The following is an 18,970-nucleotide window of genomic DNA, read 5'->3' on the forward strand; positions in this document are numbered from 1 at the left end:
TGGTGGCGGTGTCTGTAAGACGCTACCAACCAAATCAGGATGCCGGTGGAGAGAAGCCTCAATGCTGCCATGGAAAGGCATGCTGTTTTCGCTGTTGGAGGCCTGTAGTGGGCCCCCAGAATGTTGGGGGGTGCACATGGGGGTACCTATGGTACCCCCCTGCATTTGCATGCACAAGGAGGCAGGCACCGCGCGGTGCCTGTCCGTTGTGCATGCAAATGCACTACATGCATTTTTTACATTGCGGCGGGTGCTGCTCACATCGCTTGCCGCAATGTACAAAAGGGCGCATCCTAATTTGAAGGGCAGGACCGCTGCACCTATGGCGGGCGGTTCCTTTTCTCATTGCGGTGGTGGGCAGACTTTGTCCGCCCAACATCGTAATAGACCCCTTAGCATTAATATCAATTTTGCTAATGTGGGGCTAATCCACGGTGGGTGTCAGCACTCAGCTTGTTTTGCAATAGCCATTATTTTTAAGAGAATGATGCTAGGGGTGACTACTGCTCAAAGCACGGATCTTAAGATAGGCCAGGTTAGTTTGGGAGCTATTATAAGTTCACCAGGTTAATAAAGTAAATATATTTGCTCAGAAATTGATTCATTCTCCTTTCGTTCCAAACTTCCTAAACTGACCAATAACGTCCATATGTTGCAAATTATGTAGCACTGATGGCAGTTTAATCATCTGCCCATTGCAAATTTGAGCGCTAGTTGGTGTAGAAGTTAGAAGTGTAGCATTTGGGTATTCTTTTTTTTGTGTGGCAATTGTGAGGTAGCTGTGGAAGTCTCTACAAGGAGACATTAGACATATGCAATAGATCCACCCTTTCGGAAAACTGTGAAGATCCTCCTGTTTGGGTACATGGTACTTCTCTGGAGAGATCTAGTCTGCATTGTTTTTGTTTGCGTTCTATAGATCTAGATTGATATTTAAAGTTGGAATTATAAGAAACACTTCATAAAACAGAACTGTAGTGTCCGACTGCTGGAGGTGGGGCATACAGAGTGAGATATTAGTGTTGAATAATTCGGTGGGCATAGTAAACAAATAGCAGTCCAACAGCGAGGTGAATTTTGACTGGGATATTTCCTCCTTAAAAGCTGACAGAAGATCGCGATCTCAAAGTGTTTTGGGTGGATAAACCGGGGAGTGATAGTGAGCGACCTGAGATGCTAGTATCATGGTGCCAATCTAAAACACCATGACCTATGATATTGAGGTGAGGTCTGATGAGCCACATAAAGCAAGTGCATATTGCGAAGGGATTCCCTGCTCTGATGGCGCAGATGGAAGCAGGCAGGGATGCTAGACAACAGAGGCCTAGCCAGCAACCGTTGTGCTTCACCATGGTTGGGAGCCTCAAGGCAGGAGCTTGCCTGACCCCATGGGGAATGGCTCCTGATGGGGAATAGCTGACACAGTAATTAGCAGAAGCCATTCCGGATCTCAGCTTGCCTGGCAAGGGAAGGCTGTCACCAAGAGGGCATGATGGCCCATTGGGATAGATGGAAGCAAACAATTGATGAAAGTGGCGCTTCATGAGGGAAGATTGTACAAGTATGTGTGAACGACTGCTCTCTCCTCAGCGGAAGTGCTAGGGATTTGGAAGCCATTTTCTACATTTCTATTTTCATCAGGTTTTTCTTAGTGTTTACCCTCTGATGTTAGTACTACAGAAAATAAAGTGTTCCCCAAGTGTTTTTGCATTTTCTTTCTTCCATCTCTCTATGCGGATTATAGTTCTCTGTTGACAAAATTATTAAAACATTCTTGAGTTGCTGTTTTTTAATATGATCTGCCTGTCTGTGTCGAGTGCAGCAGATTTACAGGCAGTATGGAGTCTCACAACAATACTGAAACTTGTCTTTTTTTATTGTACGTTGCAAATTTCCAAATCTTACTTTTTTTCCTTTCCTAAATGGTTCTTGATTCTGAATAGATCCTCTGGTGTTGAAAAATGTGGGCAAACGAGATTGGTTAAGCAAACCAAAAGTCCTCTGCATAGAGCAACCATTCTTGAGAACGTCCATTTTAGTATAAAACATTAGTAAGAAGAAAAGCTTAATTGGTGCACTTACTTTTTTAATTTAAGCCTTAACAAGCATAAATAATATTTTACTAGGAGTTCCTCTTTGGAAGACACTTCTAGGGTGCGGCTGCTCCATATTTTAGCATTGCTTGGTTTCTTACTCTTGGCCCATGGTAACTAAGATAAAGGCTGAAAGTGATTTATCCAGGATGGCACACTTTGGCTACTTGTAGAGGTCAGAACTCAGGTGGCTTGGTTCCACAAACAATAACTTTTCCACCAAGCCACATCTTCTTTACTGGAAATGGTCAACTGAATCTAAGGGTTAAAGTGAGAGGAGCATTGTCACATCTTTGGTGAATGGCTTACCATTGAAGCAATATATTGTATCAAAAGTGTAAAGGCATGCGTTTGTAAATTTATAATACAAGGAGGTTACATCTAGCTTATTTGCCAGGTCTTCATGAGATGCGAGGTGAGATGGAGTGTTTTGTTTGACTCAACTTGCACCTTTGTACCTAGTACAATTTGATTTAACCAAATATATGTGATAAATTCAAACTAAAAACAAGAAGCAGGGTCTTATTCTCTGTACCCGGATTTATCTTTCATTACTTCCACCCCTCTAGAGTCACTGAAAGAGGGTTTCAATCCCCATGAAGTTATTGATACAGGGTGTACCAGTAACTCCGGTAATGCAGAGTTACTCCAGATGCCAGCCTCATAAAAGAACTCATAATTAGGGCCTGCTTGTAATTGTTTTTGCCAGGCTTATTTTTTCAGGTCCTTCAATTATTTGGCATATTGTTGTTTTAAATTTTTGTCAACTCGCCTTTCTTTTCATTAGTCTTTATTTTTTTTACTTTTTTTCTGTGCTGTTTATCTACAAACTATCTGCACTCTTTTCTGTGTCTAGCATTTTTGTCTTGTATATCTCTGCTCCTTTAGCTCATATCTCTTGTATTGCCTGCTAGAGTTTTGGTACCATGTCATAACTTTATTGGCTTCTGAAATCGTATCTGAACTTTTCATGCTCATTCTTAAACCACTTATGTATTTTTGTCTTTCTGTATTTTTTGTTTCACTGTAGACCAATTTTACATAGTCTGTTGCACCAGTTATCCTTACCCCAAGACACTGTATGGGCTAATCACAAAGGGAAATTACACTTGTGAGTAATTTACGCCTGTAAGGTTACTTTTTCACTTTTTGCTATTCACTATTTATTAGTGTAAAAGTACTCAAAAGTGTAGACTTGTGCATCTGCACCTCCTGAAATGGGGGTGGAGCAAAATCTATGAGAATGACACAACAGCTAAAAAGAGAAGTAGAAAGTACAGCACCACACATGGCCAACCACTGATACACCCTCCCATAGAAAGTAATTGTGCAGGGTCCTTAAATTGACCCCAAATCCAAATTAAAATAATATATTTTGATTTTTATTAAAATATGTATACATTTGATTTGTTTAAAAAAATATAAAAATAAAACAGAGAAAAACCCCATAGGAAATAATGATGAATTAAAATAATTTAATGTGATTTTTTTTAGATGTATACATATGTCTTAAAAAGTATTTGAATTAAATATAGTATTTGAATTAAACATATTTTAATAATTTTTTAAAATGTGAAAATAAAACATCTGTACCATAAGCTACCCATGGTAAAGTAAACATTTTAAACGTTTCTTAAACTTTAAAACGAGTACAAATATTTTACATCTGGTACAGCCTAAAAAAAATGGCACAAGACTATTAACTTAATTTTGAATAGGATATTTATTTAATTTAAATGAAAAGGTATATATATATATATATAAATAATTAAAACTATTTTAATTATATTTTAGTAAAAATGAATCTTACATGAATTTTGAAATGATAACAGGTTAGTACAATATTTTAACTATGTTTTCCTTTTATGTAATTTGTAAACATTAAATTACATATATTTATATTTTGAAATAGTTTAAATTATTTACTTTAGTTTAACATTATTTCTTATGGAGTTCTATTTTATGTCCCTACCTCCATTATTTATTATGGGACGGTTTGCAGTACCAGTGGTTGTCCATGTAAGATGCGTGACTTGCTGGATTGGGTCCGTTTTGACTGTAGTAACTTTATAAGTGCAGTTTGTGAATAGCAACGGCCTTACTCTTCTGTGGGTAGGTGCAAGTCCTTTCATCAACTCCTTCTTACTCCTCCCTTTACCATTCCTCTTTATTTATTAGTATTTACCTTTTTCCAGCCACGCCCCCATCCCTCCCATTTTTGCTACAAAGACATATACTTACCTGAGCGGAGACTCCGCAGTCAGGGCAAAGATCTCCATAGAGAAAAAGATAGGAGAGGCAGAGGCGGAATCTCTACACATATGTCTGTGAATAACATTATGTAGTATGTTAGTTGGACTATTTTAGTCCTACAAAACATACTGTCAAATGAAGTTGTGAATTTGCCCCTGAGTATATCAGTTACACCGCTGTGGCTGTACAATGCAATAGCAGATAAGAACTTCAAGGGCCTTGTGGCGTAATCTTAGAAAAAATATTGCTCCAGTCAATGACTCTTACAGGCTTTTACAACAGTCGTATTGCACAGCAACTAGCTGCTCTTGCAACAAGCAGCTCCAAAGCTTCACATTGTTGAAAATATTCATACAAAAATATCAGAACATAAGGCACAATTGTAAGATATGTATTGGGAATCAGCAGGTTATTACATAACGTAACATAAAATGCCTTATTTTCTAGTTCATTCACAGTTTAGGGACATCTGTAAAAGCCATGAATAATGTGTTAAGTTTTGCTCATTCAGGATAAGAACAATCATGGCTCATACCCCCTAGGCCACCATTAGTGTTAATAGTGTGAGCCATACATTTAAGGCTCGCAATGGCTGGGTGAGGGTGCAGCAGACAGGACAATCTTACTCCAGCGGACTAGTGCTTATGGTCTCACCTGATGACTCTTGTAGTCAACGCGTCATTTTCTATAGTATCATTGACTGTCATGGGCACAGTGTTTAGTTTTACTTTATTTATTTTACTTTGCTGAGGTATAATATTCTTGTCTTCCGGGTTTGGGACTTGACATCTTTCTAAGATGTATGCTCTGTTAAAAGCCTTTATGAAAATGTGATGAAGTTTGATCTATGTGACTCCTAGTAATTCCAGATAGAATAAATATGCTGTCAATCTCCTTGCTTGTCCTAGATGTTTTGTTGACAAGGCAAAGAGGCCCAAGTATGCCCAACTCTCTCACACACACGTTCTGCCAGTGACCTTACACAACATACTCAATGCACCCTTGGCTACCCCTTGAAAAGCCCCTTTTACAGCTGTATTTACCTGTTTTCTGTTGGCATATCTGAGCTCACAAGCAAAACTGAACATGAGTTATGATGACTTGTTTTTGTGAATTTCCTTGACGCAGCGACGTCGATGTCTTTCTATGACATGGATTTGGCAGATTTGCGTGATCAATGGGACACATCTTTTCTCCTATTAAAGGATGAACGCTTCAGAAGTGGTATTTGTTGTTATCTGAAGCTCTTCACTGGATGTTACAACATAAAACATAACATGTAGGCGCAGCCTGCTTTTGGCACGGGCGAGCTGGGCCCAGGCCCGGGGTGCCTAAATTTAGAAGGGCGTACGAAGCTGGCCTCGCCAGCTGCTTTGAATAAAGTTTTTCCAGGCCGCCTGGCAGCTCATCTTCTCCAGAAAGACTATAAAATCAAATTGTTTTGTTTACTGTCTTTAGCCTCCATCCGTTTCCCTTTCTCCCCCTCCCAGGGGCTCCCACTTCTATGTACTAACTGAACAGGTGATTCAGATGAGGAGTCAAGGGGGGTTTCTTGTGCCACGTTTTTAATTTTCACCTAGAAGGTGTGGTGTTGGGCCTCAGGCCCACATCACGCAAATGATGGCCACAGACACTAAGAAATACATAGCGGTAACTGGCCGCGAGCACGCGCACTTGGGCCCTTTTATTGACGGGGCCACGTCACTCGTGGCACCTGTGATAGATGGGTGTGGGGGTGCAGTGTGCCCAGCCTCGAGGGAGTGGCTGGAATGACAACTTCCTGTGGGACACTAGAATGTATCTCGCAGGACACTACAGAAAGTAGTATGAAGAAGAAAACGTGGGACTGGACTGCTAGTTGGATACTGGCAGAAAAGTGAGGGCGCTGGCACGTTTACAAAATGCTTACTTAGACTCTCTCGGCAAAAGGGAAACCCATGCAATTCTTTCAAGAATTAGGGGACATATTAGCAAGAACCTCGTTACAATTATCGCTGTTTCAGCGGCAGGAAACTGCAGCTAAAACGGCGATAATGGGCTTGCTAATATGCTTTATAGAATTCCAATAAAAGTCCAGGTTAGATGTTCAGGACATCTAACCTGGGCTTCTATTGGAATTCTATAACGCATATTAGCAAGCCCATTATCGCCGTTTTAGCGCCAGTTTCCGGACGCTAAAACTGCGATAATTTTAACGAGGTTCTTGCTAATATGCCCCTAAGTCTGGTACAGAGGAGATTAAGAAGTCACACTGTGGACGTTATGGGTAGCCAACCAATCGAGTACGTCTTATGTTTTGATTGCTGTTCATATCTGAAAGAAAATTACGACTTTTATGTATGTGCATGTATTCTCTGATAGGGGGGGTTACACCGCCCTGAAGCTACTAAGCCCCTGCAAGCATCACACTAAGTATGAAGAGTTTAACACTAAAGGGTGGCCTTCGGTTTTTGCTAGTTATTTGCAAGAACTAAGGGGCATATTATCAAGCAGGGCGTTAAAAGTATCTCAATTTTAGCGGCAGAAAACTGCCGCTAAAGCAGCGATAATGGGCTTGATAATATGCCCTGGAGAATTCCAATAGAAGTTCATGTTCACACCAGAACATGGGTTGCTATTGGAATTCACAAGGCCATATTATCAAGCCCATTATCGCCGCTTTAGTGGCAGTTTTCTGCCGCTAAAACGGTGATCATTTTTAACGCCCTTTGCTTGATAATATGCCCCATGCTAGTCAGAGCAGTATCTCTCCACTATAGAGTCACAGGAGTGGTGAAAAAAAGCACAAACAAGCAGCTAATTGTAGCTCATTTTTTGGTGGAAGTGCTTCCCACGTTTTTGAACTAGGGAGTATAGGCAGTGTATTGTAAATCAGACTGACACCTCACATGGCAACCCCCACCACGGAGGTTTACTAGTTAAATGGCATGCAGCATTGTAAGGGTTCAGTGTTCCCCTCAGGGTTCTGGGCCCTGGTACTACTGCACCTGCTGCATGAACAGTAGAGACACCCCTGGTCCCGACACCCTCAAAGGGTGTCTGGACCCAAGCAGACACAGGTCTCAAAGGTCTCAAAGCAGGCTCACCAGAGTCACAGCCAACATCTCCTATGGGATTGCTGGTACACACAGTTATGGAGGCTTCCTGAGAGCTGCTTCATAGGTCAGGCGCCCACGTGCACAGAAACTGAGACTCCCCACATATGTCCAGAGGCACCTCACAGACGGCCATCTCAGCAGCCAGTGGAAGGAATCTGCTTCTTGTGCCTGCAAAGTCTGTGCTCCACTAGGATTGCTGCTGAAGTGGCCCCTTGCCATGCAGCGTCGTAACAACATCTGAGGGGGCCCTCCTGCAAAGTACAAGAAGGGCCCGCCTCGGACTCACTCACGAGCTCTCAGACCAGTGAACTGTACTGAGGGGGGCCCCAGAAGCTGGGGGGGCACCCGCACTGCTGGGGCTGCGGGGTCTTTTTACGCCACTGGTGCCATGGACTTCACACTCAGCACCCTATTGGTCAGCCTCTTACCCTTCCTTCTTCCACTGCCTCCATCTCTTATTCCGTTGGCAAGGCCATTTATACACAGCATATCTTGATCACCCGTAACTGCCTGATGCTCCTGAAAGGTTATTTACAAGGTCTAACTTTCAACTTGCCCATCATGCCTCAAGAAGGTGCGCCCACTTATCAACGCCTTGAGGACCAGTCTTTATCAAGAGATGTGGCAGGCTATGCCCAAAGCCTTTGATTGTGTTCATGTGTTACCTGTCACTACATCCTCCCCTTCTGGGCCCTCTCATTCCTGAAGAGGATTGAGGGTAACTTTGCAGCCTTGTCCAAACTAGTGATCCTCTGGGAGATATCCTTAGACTAGAAACACAAAACAACCACGATGTTTCAAAGGGAAGCATAAAGCCTGATAAATACTTTGCATGTAAGTGGGGGACAGTGTGAAGTCCTGTGGAACCTCAAAATCAAAGGTATCCCAGACATTCTTCCCAGTGTCTTCTAGAATAGAGCAAACTAATTCTCTATCAATACCATACCATACCATACCACAACATTTGTAGAACGCTTGGCTACCACCAACGGCAGTGTCCCGGCACTAAATGGTCAGGCAGGGGGAGGCAATCTGTCAGAGACACAGCCTGTCAACCGGTCATAGGAGCTGCAAAACATTCTTTGTGGATCCATATTCACGGCTAATGCCAGTGACAGCCTTATCATAGGAAGCGGGTGAAACAAATTTGAATAGGCGTGTCATACACTACTTTGTGAACCCCCGAGTACAAGGGAACAGTCCATGTGCTGAAAGTATAGGAATTCTCTAATATACTAATGCTGAGTTATTTATTTTCCCACGCTTTGTTGGATGGTGCAGCATGCCTGGGACAGTGATGAAGCTCAGTAAAGCCTATTGCAGGGTACCTAACAAAAGCATGCCTACCTCATTAGCTGTATGCAGAGAATCTATAGGGATTTAAGTTACATAGGGTAGGCTAGAGCTGGAGGCACGTGGGACTGGAACTTCACCAGTATGTTCCACAAAGGGAGTAGATCTGGGAAGGCTTGAATAGTTTGATGGACGTTTTTGCATGCCCATACTACCAGTGTAGAAATTATTGTTTTATTGGTATTCCCTTTTTTGTGTGATGACTTGGATGAGGAGGGTGGAGGGTGGATCCTAGTGTTTCATTTTCATCTTCAGCCTGCGCACTAGCTTGATGGGGCACCAAGAATAGAGGCTTTGGCGTGTGAGACGCAGAATGTTGCAGCAGATTTCTTCCTCTTTTGGGATGCAGTTTGAGTTCAGCGATGTGGTTGGGATCCTGACAAAATATTTCATTGTTTCATCGTGCAACATCTCATACCATTCCTTTTGTTTTTCTCATTCCAGAACACTATAATTATGCATCTGCGAATGTCTGTGCTGGCCTGCCTCTTGGCGTGGCGATTTCTTCATTATCAACTCCATGCCATGGCCTTCAGTCATCCAATCCAGTCATTTCAATAGACCCATCTGCAAGTCATCCTTCTGGGTATGGGGAACATACTAGCAACAGCAACTCTGGATACTACCTGACACCCACCATCAGGCCCAATGGACCTCCTGCCTTAGAAAGCCCCCGAATCGAAATAACATCGTACTTGGGAATGCATTCCAATAACAGTCAGTTTTTTCATAATACTGAGGTTGAGGAGGCTATCCCAAACAATAAACGCACGCCATCAACGGCCACTTTGAACTTGCCGAATGCAGAGTCATACAGAGACCCCACTTGCTTGAGTCCGGCAAGCAGCTTGTCTTCTAGAAGCTGCAATTCAGAAGCTTCCTCTTTTGAATCCAACTACTCATTTCCTTACACCTCACCCCAGACATCACCCTGGCAGTCGCCATGCGTCTCTCCCAAGACCACCGATCCAGAAGAGGGCTATCAGCGGGGCATGGTGGCCTGCACCATCTTGGGATCACCGAGGCATTCTCCAAATACGTCTCCAAGAACGAGCGTCACTGAGGAAAACTGGCTTACAGCCCATAACTCACGCCCATCATCTCCCTGCAACAAGCGGAAGTACAGCCTCAATGGAAGGCAAGCCTCATACTCCCCGCACCACTCTCCCACCCCCTCTCCTCAAAATTCCCCTCGAGTAAGCGTCACTGACGAGACGTGGCTGGGTAATACTAACCAGTACACTAGCTCAGCCATTGTTGCAGCTATAAATGCCCTGACGACTGACGGCACAATAGACATGAATGATGGGATTCCTATCAAGACCCGTAAGACAACCATAGACCACACGCCATCAATGGCACTGAAGCTGGAACCTTTGGGTGACGATCATGGGACCATATCGCCAACAGCCGACTTGTCCCCAGAAGAATATGCCAACTTCCAGCACATCCGGAAAGGAAATCTCTGTGATCAGTATCTCTCTGTGCCACAGCATCCGTACCAGTGGGCCAAGCCAAAGAACATCTCTCCCACATCTTATATGAGGTAAGTCTTTCAACAAGTACATCCCTTTGGCCCTGAGGTATGAAGTCTACTGTTAATATATATTCCAGTTTGTCATAGTTTAACCACAAATATCTTGAAGTACCACTTACAGTCTTCCTCCCTTATCTTTACCTTCTGTCTGCACTAAAATGTGAATTTTGCATCGTGGGATGATTGTTAAGAAACCCCTAGTGGAAGGTTTATGTTTTCTAGGGTTGTGCAGTGATACAGAAGAGCAGCAACTTAAGGGATCTCAGGAACTAAACAACAATTATACTCAGACCCAGGGTGAAACTGACAGTGAAGACTTCGTAACAGTCCCTGTCTGACATCTCTAGGTGCCACTGCTTGTCCTTGTAGTAGAGTTTCCAGAGGCCTGTCTGCCTAGTGTGCCCATCAAAGTAGATTTAGGATCCTTAAAGATACCTTAGATGAGGAAGATATTTGCAGGGTCAGATAGGTTACTCCTCAGTGGGCCGAATTTATTGAAATGCTACATTCTGGAATCTTTTTTTTGCCCGGATTGACTTGACCAACTTAAACACCATCTGATTTTAAATGTTGTTTCCAATCTGGATATGGCAAACTCTTCTATCGAAACTCGTCCACAACCTCCGCATAGAAACATTTTAAAATGTATAGGAAAACTCCCTGTAAGAAAAATGGCCTGAAAGGGACTCTGGGTGGAAATAGCATATACTTAACTGGAGACAAAGGGGATTCATGTTGCTTGTACCATGTGGGGGTATGAAATTAAAATTACATTTTCATATGGATATTGCACTTGAAAAAATTGTTTCCTGGGCATTTTTTGCTACTTACACGTTTTTTAATTAATTCATTATTTTTTCTATTGAAGAATTGAAAACTTAGAGAAGACCATGACACTAGCACCACACGCTGTTAAGTACTGTAAGATCTTTAGACGTGAAAATATGGAGTTGACCAAAAAATAGATATTTAAAAATGAAATGGATAATAACTAAATATCCATCGAACGAAATAAAAGTTGCAAGCAAGTGAAAGGCATTTAACAATGGTGCTTCTTAGGCAGACTAGGAACTTTTAAGAAGAAAATGACAAATTGACTAGAACAGTGAAGAATAGCAAAAAGTATAAGACCAAACAGGCATTAAACTGCAGAAAATAGTCCCAGATGTTCTCAGATATATGCGTTTTGTTCTTAATTAGGAAGGATATACGTTCTAGAGTAGCAAGATCGGGCATTTCATTTATCGTTTTTTTAATCCAATATGGACACTCTGATAGAATTTAGAACATACTTCCAAGCCACTGGAGTTAAGCTGTAGACTGGGGGAGTGCCTCAAAATGTACCACATTCAAAGATTTCTTTGTGTACTCCTGCACAGTTTTGTGATTTTACAAAGTGCACACATCTATTCCAATTGTAAGCATACATCTACAATGTGTATATTTATGAATGTATTTGTGAGTTTGGCTGGAGTTTTTAATGGTTTACGAAAAAGTGCCTGAGATGAGATTATGTGTATCTTAACAGGTAACTATTCTATACATGGGACCAGCTGCCCACATTTTTTTAATGTATGTTTGAGGAATTATGGGAAACTCATGTTCTTAGTGCTGTGACTTTTAGTTTCACTGAAGGGTGAGAGCCTTAAAGGATTTCTAGCAAATGTTTAATTGAAGCCTCAAGTGTGTGGCTGCTCAGTGCCACTTATACAAGCTGTGATCACATTTCTGTACACCAACCAGAATGCATGCTGCATAATCAAGAACAGCTTTTGAAAGAGCTTGAGTGGACTGTGGGAACACAGTAAGCAACATTTTTTTACTGTTGTTTGGCGAAACGTTGCTTCTGCCCTAAATTTCTCCTTGTATACAGGTTTATACGAAAAGCAATGAAAGAAACAGAATTAGGGTATCACTTAAAAATGGGTGCCCTGGCTATGCAGGCAGTACAACACGAATATCAAGGGGTCTAAGACCGAAACTCTGAACGCTATAACCTCTAGAGCAAACCAATATTTATGTGTGCGCCAACTTCCTCAATGAAGACTACTATAATGGAGAGTCCTATTTAGATAAACCGATTCCCATCACTCACCATTAGGTGACATGCTGCATCATCTGGGTCTCCTCATTGATGGCACACTAGTGACACTAAGGGCTACAACCTCATCAGAGGGCTAGGGGAGCCCGAGGATGTTTTGTGAGAGTTATTATCTAAACTACCAGGCTGGGGGTTGCGTAACTAGGTGCATGGCCGTTCTTAGTTGGTGGAGCGATTTGTCTGGTTAATTCCGATAACGAACGAGACTCCTCCATGCTAACTAGTTAGTCGGGTTTAGGGTCTTTCCATTGGTGTAAGGTCTGCCCACAAACATGTAGCTGTTCAGTTTGGCATCACAAACTAACAATGTCACTGTTAGACTCGGGATCCCTGTTTGGCTGAGGTAGGTACCTTAGGCCAAGTAGGGACCTCCGTTCCAACGTCAGGGAAAGTAAAGTCACCTTCTTAGATAGCCCCTCTCACCCCCTCTGTAGCTTGGCACGAGTATCCAGGCTTATCTTCCAGGCAAATGTGTAAAGTATTCGCAACCACGCTCACAATAACCCAATGATGACACCACAAATAGACTCCACATGAGTTTTATAAAACGAGTATAACCTTTATGTAAAAAGATATACTATAAGACCACACAATATAAAACTAACATATGAGGTTGTGTAATAATTCTCCTGGCCGGTTGTTAGGCCAGCCAGCCCTTGTAAGTTCTGGCGATGTCAATGAGCACTTCTAAACATTCTCTTTCTACTCCTAATATCATATCATACAGTTCGTAATGGTAGAGGCACTTTTGTTATGTAAAAATACTGTAATGCGTAACCTAGCAGTCAGACACTGCAATGAAAAGAATGCAATGCGTAACTCAACAATCAGGCACTTTGCAAGGTAAAATAATGTAATGCGATTACAACCCTCAGATATGTCGTTCTGCAAAAATAAGGCAATGCGTATACACTAATCAGGTAATTCGTTATGCAGGAACAATGCAGTGCGCAATACGCTAATCAGGTAGTTTGTTATGCAGAAACAAGGCAATGTGTCCTACGACAATCAGGTAGTTCGTTACACAGAAATGATGCAATGTGTATACATCAGTCAGGTACTCGGTTCTGCAGAAATGGAATACTACGAAGTACACTCAGGCCCCATTCACCGGGCCTCAGGGGGTCTCTCCGCCTCTCCTTCTGACTTTCCGTCAGCCTTTCACAGTTCCATCCTACACATGACGATAAGATTCCAAAATGCAGCTTCGCTCTCCGGCCCCTGTACCGCCACTCCCTTGGCAATACGGGCCGCGATACGAGCTGAAGCAGAGGCTCAGGCTGCCAACACGAGAGAGAGGCCGAGAGCTCCACCCCAGGAGTCGTCACACATTACCTGGGGGCTCAAACCCACTCTCCTCTCCTCGTCCAGCAGCTGGGCCTCCAATGCAGCTTGGTGAAATGACAACGGGGGTCGGGCCGGCAACTCAGCTCCTCCGGTTGTGCAGGTCCGGGCCGCTTCAATTATGAAGATCTCAGGCTGCCACAAAGTACACGCACACAGCGTCGCTGAGTATTTCTTCACTCCGGGTGCACGATCACTAGGCACTCCACACACACAAATCTCAGGCTGCACGAAGTTCACATACACAGCGTTGCCGAGACTCACTTTACTCCGGTGCACACAATAACACTGCAAATCCTCACAAAAGTCTCACAGTGCACAACGCACCCGCACACAGCGACGATGAGACTCACTTGGATTCTGGTGCTCATGATAACAAGGCAAATCCTCACGAAGGTCTCCTGGTGCATAACGCACCCGCACACAGCGGCAATGAGACTCACATGGATTCCGGTGCACACGATCGCCGGACAATTCTCACAGCGGGGTTCAGGCTGCACAAAGCACAAGCACACAGCGTCGCAGATCCTTGCTTGGATTCCAGGTTCCCCGATCACAGGCTGATCCTCCTGAAGGTTTCAGGCTGCACAAAGCACTCGCACACAGCGTCACTGAGTCTCACTTGGACACCAGGCGCCCCGATCACAGGGCAGTTCTTACTAGAGTCTCAGACTGCAACAGGCACACTTACACAGCGCCGCTGAAACTCTCCTGGAAACTTTTGTGTTCCTGTGTTTCCTTACAGGGAGCCAGCTCACCTCAGGCCCTTGGGGATAAGTTACTTCAGGACACAACCCACTGCAAAATCCTTCAAGCAGGGGGACGCAGCACACAGCAAAGTCCCTTTAGCCTTTCCTTGGTTGAATCAGCAAACTGCAGGCCAGCACCAGATCACACAGCAAGGGCCAGTCCTATCCTTCAGTCTCTTCAGTTGTTTCTTCCTTGGCAAAGGTCCTCTTGACCACGAAGTAGCTCCAGTCTTGTTCACACTTGATCAAGCCATTCTCCCCTGTACAGGGCCTTCAGCTCTCATAGTTATACCCCTCGATGGCTTTGAAGTCTTTGTGTTTCAGGGGGCACTGACCCCTGTTCAAACTCGTTCTGGGTGCCTCCCTGCCAGTGACACCTCTCTTCCTTTGATTAGTGGTGGTCTGGATTCTCAATCACTCAGCAGGAGATGAGCCAATTGTTTTATAGCAGCAACTCAGGCCTCTTCACCTCTAAGGGCATCTCCTCCCCCTACACTCCAGAAGCAGGTCAGCCTGTGGCTGTCTCACCTCCTCCCGTGGGACAAGGCATTCCCCAGTTCCTATCGCTTTCAAATCCAGACAGTCAATCCACAGCCAGGCAGAGACACACAAATGTTAGAGCACAAAACTCAGCCACTTCTAAAAGAGTGGCTTCTGGACACACAGTGCAAAAAACACCTTCATAAAAAGATGTGTTATTACTTTGTGAGCTCAGGCATAATAAACTTCACCTTTCCATCTTAAGCCTTTGGGAAGGTAGGCTGGAAAACATATTACACAGCCTTCCCATTCTATCCTATGGGCAAGATGGCCTTTTAACATTGAAAAACAAAATGGAGATGATTTCACTGTCAGGACATAATACACACCTTAGTACATGTCCTACCTTTCACATGCACTGCACCCTGTCCAGGGGGTACCCTAGACCTACCATACAGGTGTTTGATGTACACAGAAAGGGATGGGTAAGGTTTGGCAAGTAAATGCACTTGACAGAACAACATGGCAGTTTAACAAACTGCGCGCAGGCCGTGCAATGGCAGGCCTGAGTTCCCTTTTAAGGCTACTTGTGTGGGTGGCACAAATAGTGCTGCAGGCCCACTAGTAGCAGTTGCATTACCAGCCCTGGCACACATAGTGCACTTTAATAGGAACTTCACTTAGTAAGGCAAACATACCAATCAAGGACAACCAATTACCATTACTTTATACAGGGAACACTTACACTTTGACACTGTTTAGCGGTGGCAAAGTGTCCAAAGCATCGAAGTTGGCAACACCATGTCATATAAAAGGTCTAGGGGGGAAAGCAAAAAGTTTAGGGACTTTAGCCAAAAAGGGCCAAGTCTTGCAGTAACCTTCTTGCCTTGCATCACAAGCTAGTAATATAGCGCTGCATTTTTTGCACCACAAAGTAACAATGTAGCCTTTGGTGCCTGCCTTCACAATCTAGACGGAAGCAATGGTTCATAGTGGGCATATTTAACAACATTTCATTCAGTTGCTGGGTAATGATATAAACCAGTAAGCACTAAATGTAATGTAAATTATATTTATAAAGGTAGTTTAGAAAAAAAGTTATTATTTTTCAATCTATAGTTACAAATAAAAAAAAAAAAATCTCGAAAGTGATCACGTAGTGCCCAAGTGACTAAGAGATGGATGCTCAAAGCCATTTGTCATTTCTTAATGGGCCGATTCGCTATTTCGAGTTGTTAAGAAATGCTAAATGGGCTTTTCATATTTACAAAGCCCTTTAAGCGGGTGCAAATTGCGATTTCTACCCAGTAGAAAACGCAATTTGCGATCTCCTAAATAGGAAATCGCTATAGGGATTACAAGTTGGTGGTTTACATGAACATGTTCAAAGCATTTCCTTAATGTGAATTGTGCATTTAGGAAATGCAATATCCATCGACTTCAAGTCGATAGTAAGCATGTGCAATTAAAAAAAAGCACCAAAAGGTGCATTTTTTCAAAGTGCGATAGAGTGCACGCATGGCGCTAGGGCAAATGTGTGCTCTACATGTGCACCACTATTTTTGGGGTGTATCACTGGAGCCTTATGCCCATAGCCATCCACGGTTCAGCATTTCCAAAATCGCTATTTTGGAAATGCCACACCGGCCCATTGAATGAATGGCATGGGATTTCCTATTTACGATTTCCCAATAGCGATTCCTACTCTGTAAAGAATCGCTTTTAAGAAATCTAATATTTCATACCTATAATTTTACATTTCCTAAATAGCGATTTATAAGGAGTCGCTATTTAGGATGTCCAAAAGTGCATTTTTGTACATCTGGCCCAAAGTGAAGAATCTATATGCAAGTTTAAAACAGCCAACTTGTGGCTGAGGAAATAAAAGGGCTACTCATAATGGAATAATTCCCAATCCAGATTCTTAGCAACAGAAAGAATGTAAATTTGCTCAATTAATAATTTTTCTATTATTTAAGTAATGTGTGCCTTACATGTGATCCATTTATCACTTTAATCACATTTCCTGTTTTCCACGTCATTAATATTAATTTCTACTTTACTCCAATCATTTCTAATGGATTTTCTTGGTTTATTGATCAGTTGGAAAACTCCGCTCATCAGATGACCACCTACAAAGACTAGACAAGGTGACTGTCTTGAGTGCCCAAACCATAGGAAGCGCCAGGTTCTCTATACATGCCCTAAAATAAATTGAGGTAGAATAGAAAAGGGAAATACCACTATGCCTCAGATGCTAGAACCCCTTTTCGGGGCCCAATAACAACACTGAACCTTTAAGTAACGTGTGACCCACTTTGGGGTACTGTATCGATCTTCCTTTCCCTAACTTTAGATCCACGTGCTGACACATTACACAAATTAAAATGCTCTTGTTCAGTATTGTTGTGTTGTAACCACATACATTGCTGCAGTTCATAAATCTTCCTAGATTTCTGGAGTAGTTCTGAAGAAAACATGGCTGTTGAGGTTTACCTACTCCAAGTTTATATGCACAGCTTTCGTTTTGGCTTTGGAATTGTGTCTATGTCCTCAGTGGGAGCAGGCTGTGCTCCAGAAGACCACTGCCTCCACCCCCAGATCTTCCCAATCAGGAAGCAAGTTTTAAAGCAGTACATGCCCTGTTAATGGACATTGAACAGTTTCAAAACAGTTTCCCATTTGGGAATGCAAACACCCCTGTATTTGCCACCAATCAGAAGAGGTCATAAATAGAGACCTGCTTAAATAATATTCATTAGACAGGTCATCTTATTAACCCTCTGCAAATGGACAATGTGCAATTCAACATTTTAGTATAGATGGTCACACTACAAATGGCGTTCCCATTGACAAGCCCGTTGGTGTGCAAATTACACATCTCTGGTTTGCAAATTGTAATAGTAAATTAGGCCCTTAATATTTTTGGGTGATACAAGACCATTCTAAATGCTCAATTGCTCGATCCCTGTTAATGCTCTCAGTACAGAGAAGGGATTGTGTTTCGTATATATGTGGCTGTAGCTGAGAGCTGTCAGCCTTTGTAGAGCTTTGGTTCCTCAATCACAACAAATATGAGTAACATTGTGAAGATTTGACTTGTGCAAGAGCTGTGAGTCAATTGCCATTTTAAGCGGTATGGGAATTATTCTAGTGATGTTTCCCAGGTTTCCCTTCCTTCTTAAATATCCAGCTTAGACCCAGCAAACTATCGCTTAATCTCATTATTAGATGTCGAGGCAAAAGAATATGCAAAACTTTTAATACATAAATTAGAGGTCTAGGAGTCAAGAGAGAATGTAATTCCTTTTTCTCAAATGGGTTTTAGACAAAATTCGACCACCATAGATAACACAGTTGCTCTGTCTTACTTAGCAGGCAGGTCTACTCTGCATGCCCGCCATCCCCTCTTTGCACGCTTTGTAGAATATTCTGTAGCTTTCAACAGGGTGGATCGAAACATACTTTAGGCTAAGCCGGCAAAATAGGCATTTCATGTAAATGTCCAGTATTTGTAAAGCGCAAACAATTACTCAAGGTTGTCAAGGCGCTGGAGGCCGTCTGGAGGATTAAGTGAGCTATTGCCCAGAGTCACATGGTGCTGGGCTGATCTCCCACCAGCACTGGGGATCGAACCGTGAGCCCCCAGGTTTCAGAGTCAATTGCCCTTGCCGCTGCGCCACACCTCTTCCCTTTCATATATTTTACTCAAGGCAATCATTTCTTTTTACTCTGATACATGGGTCCACATCAAGTTAGGACAAGAAAATACAGTCACAAGTCGAATGTCAACCAATTGGGGCCTAAAATAAGGCTGTGTCCTAGCCCCCGTGTTGTTAAACCTCTACCTAGCTGACCTAGGCATCCCACTGTCAAAGGCAAATACAATTCCAGCAAGGATTGGACCATACACCCTACTGATTTTCCAATATGCAGATGACTTGGTCATTCTTGACCATACA

General features: G+C 42.9%; 1 protein-coding gene across 5 annotated transcripts in view; it reads left to right on the forward strand.

Annotated features, from left to right (window-relative positions):
• The window catches only part of NFATC1 (nuclear factor of activated T cells 1), a 401,790-nt gene that overhangs the window by 48,327 nt on the left and 334,493 nt on the right, over positions 1–18,970 (forward strand). For all 5 annotated transcript variants that reach the window (XM_078687571.1, XM_078687573.1, XM_078687570.1 and 2 more), the window contains exon 2: positions 9,242–10,343. In XM_078687571.1, coding sequence (XP_078543697.1) covers positions 9,242–10,343 — 1,102 coding nt within the window. The remainder of the gene's footprint in view (positions 1–9,241; positions 10,344–18,970) is intronic.

This window comes from Lissotriton helveticus, chromosome 4_1, assembly GCF_964261635.1.
Source record: "Lissotriton helveticus chromosome 4_1, aLisHel1.1, whole genome shotgun sequence".
NCBI lineage: Eukaryota > Metazoa > Chordata > Amphibia > Caudata > Salamandridae > Lissotriton > Lissotriton helveticus.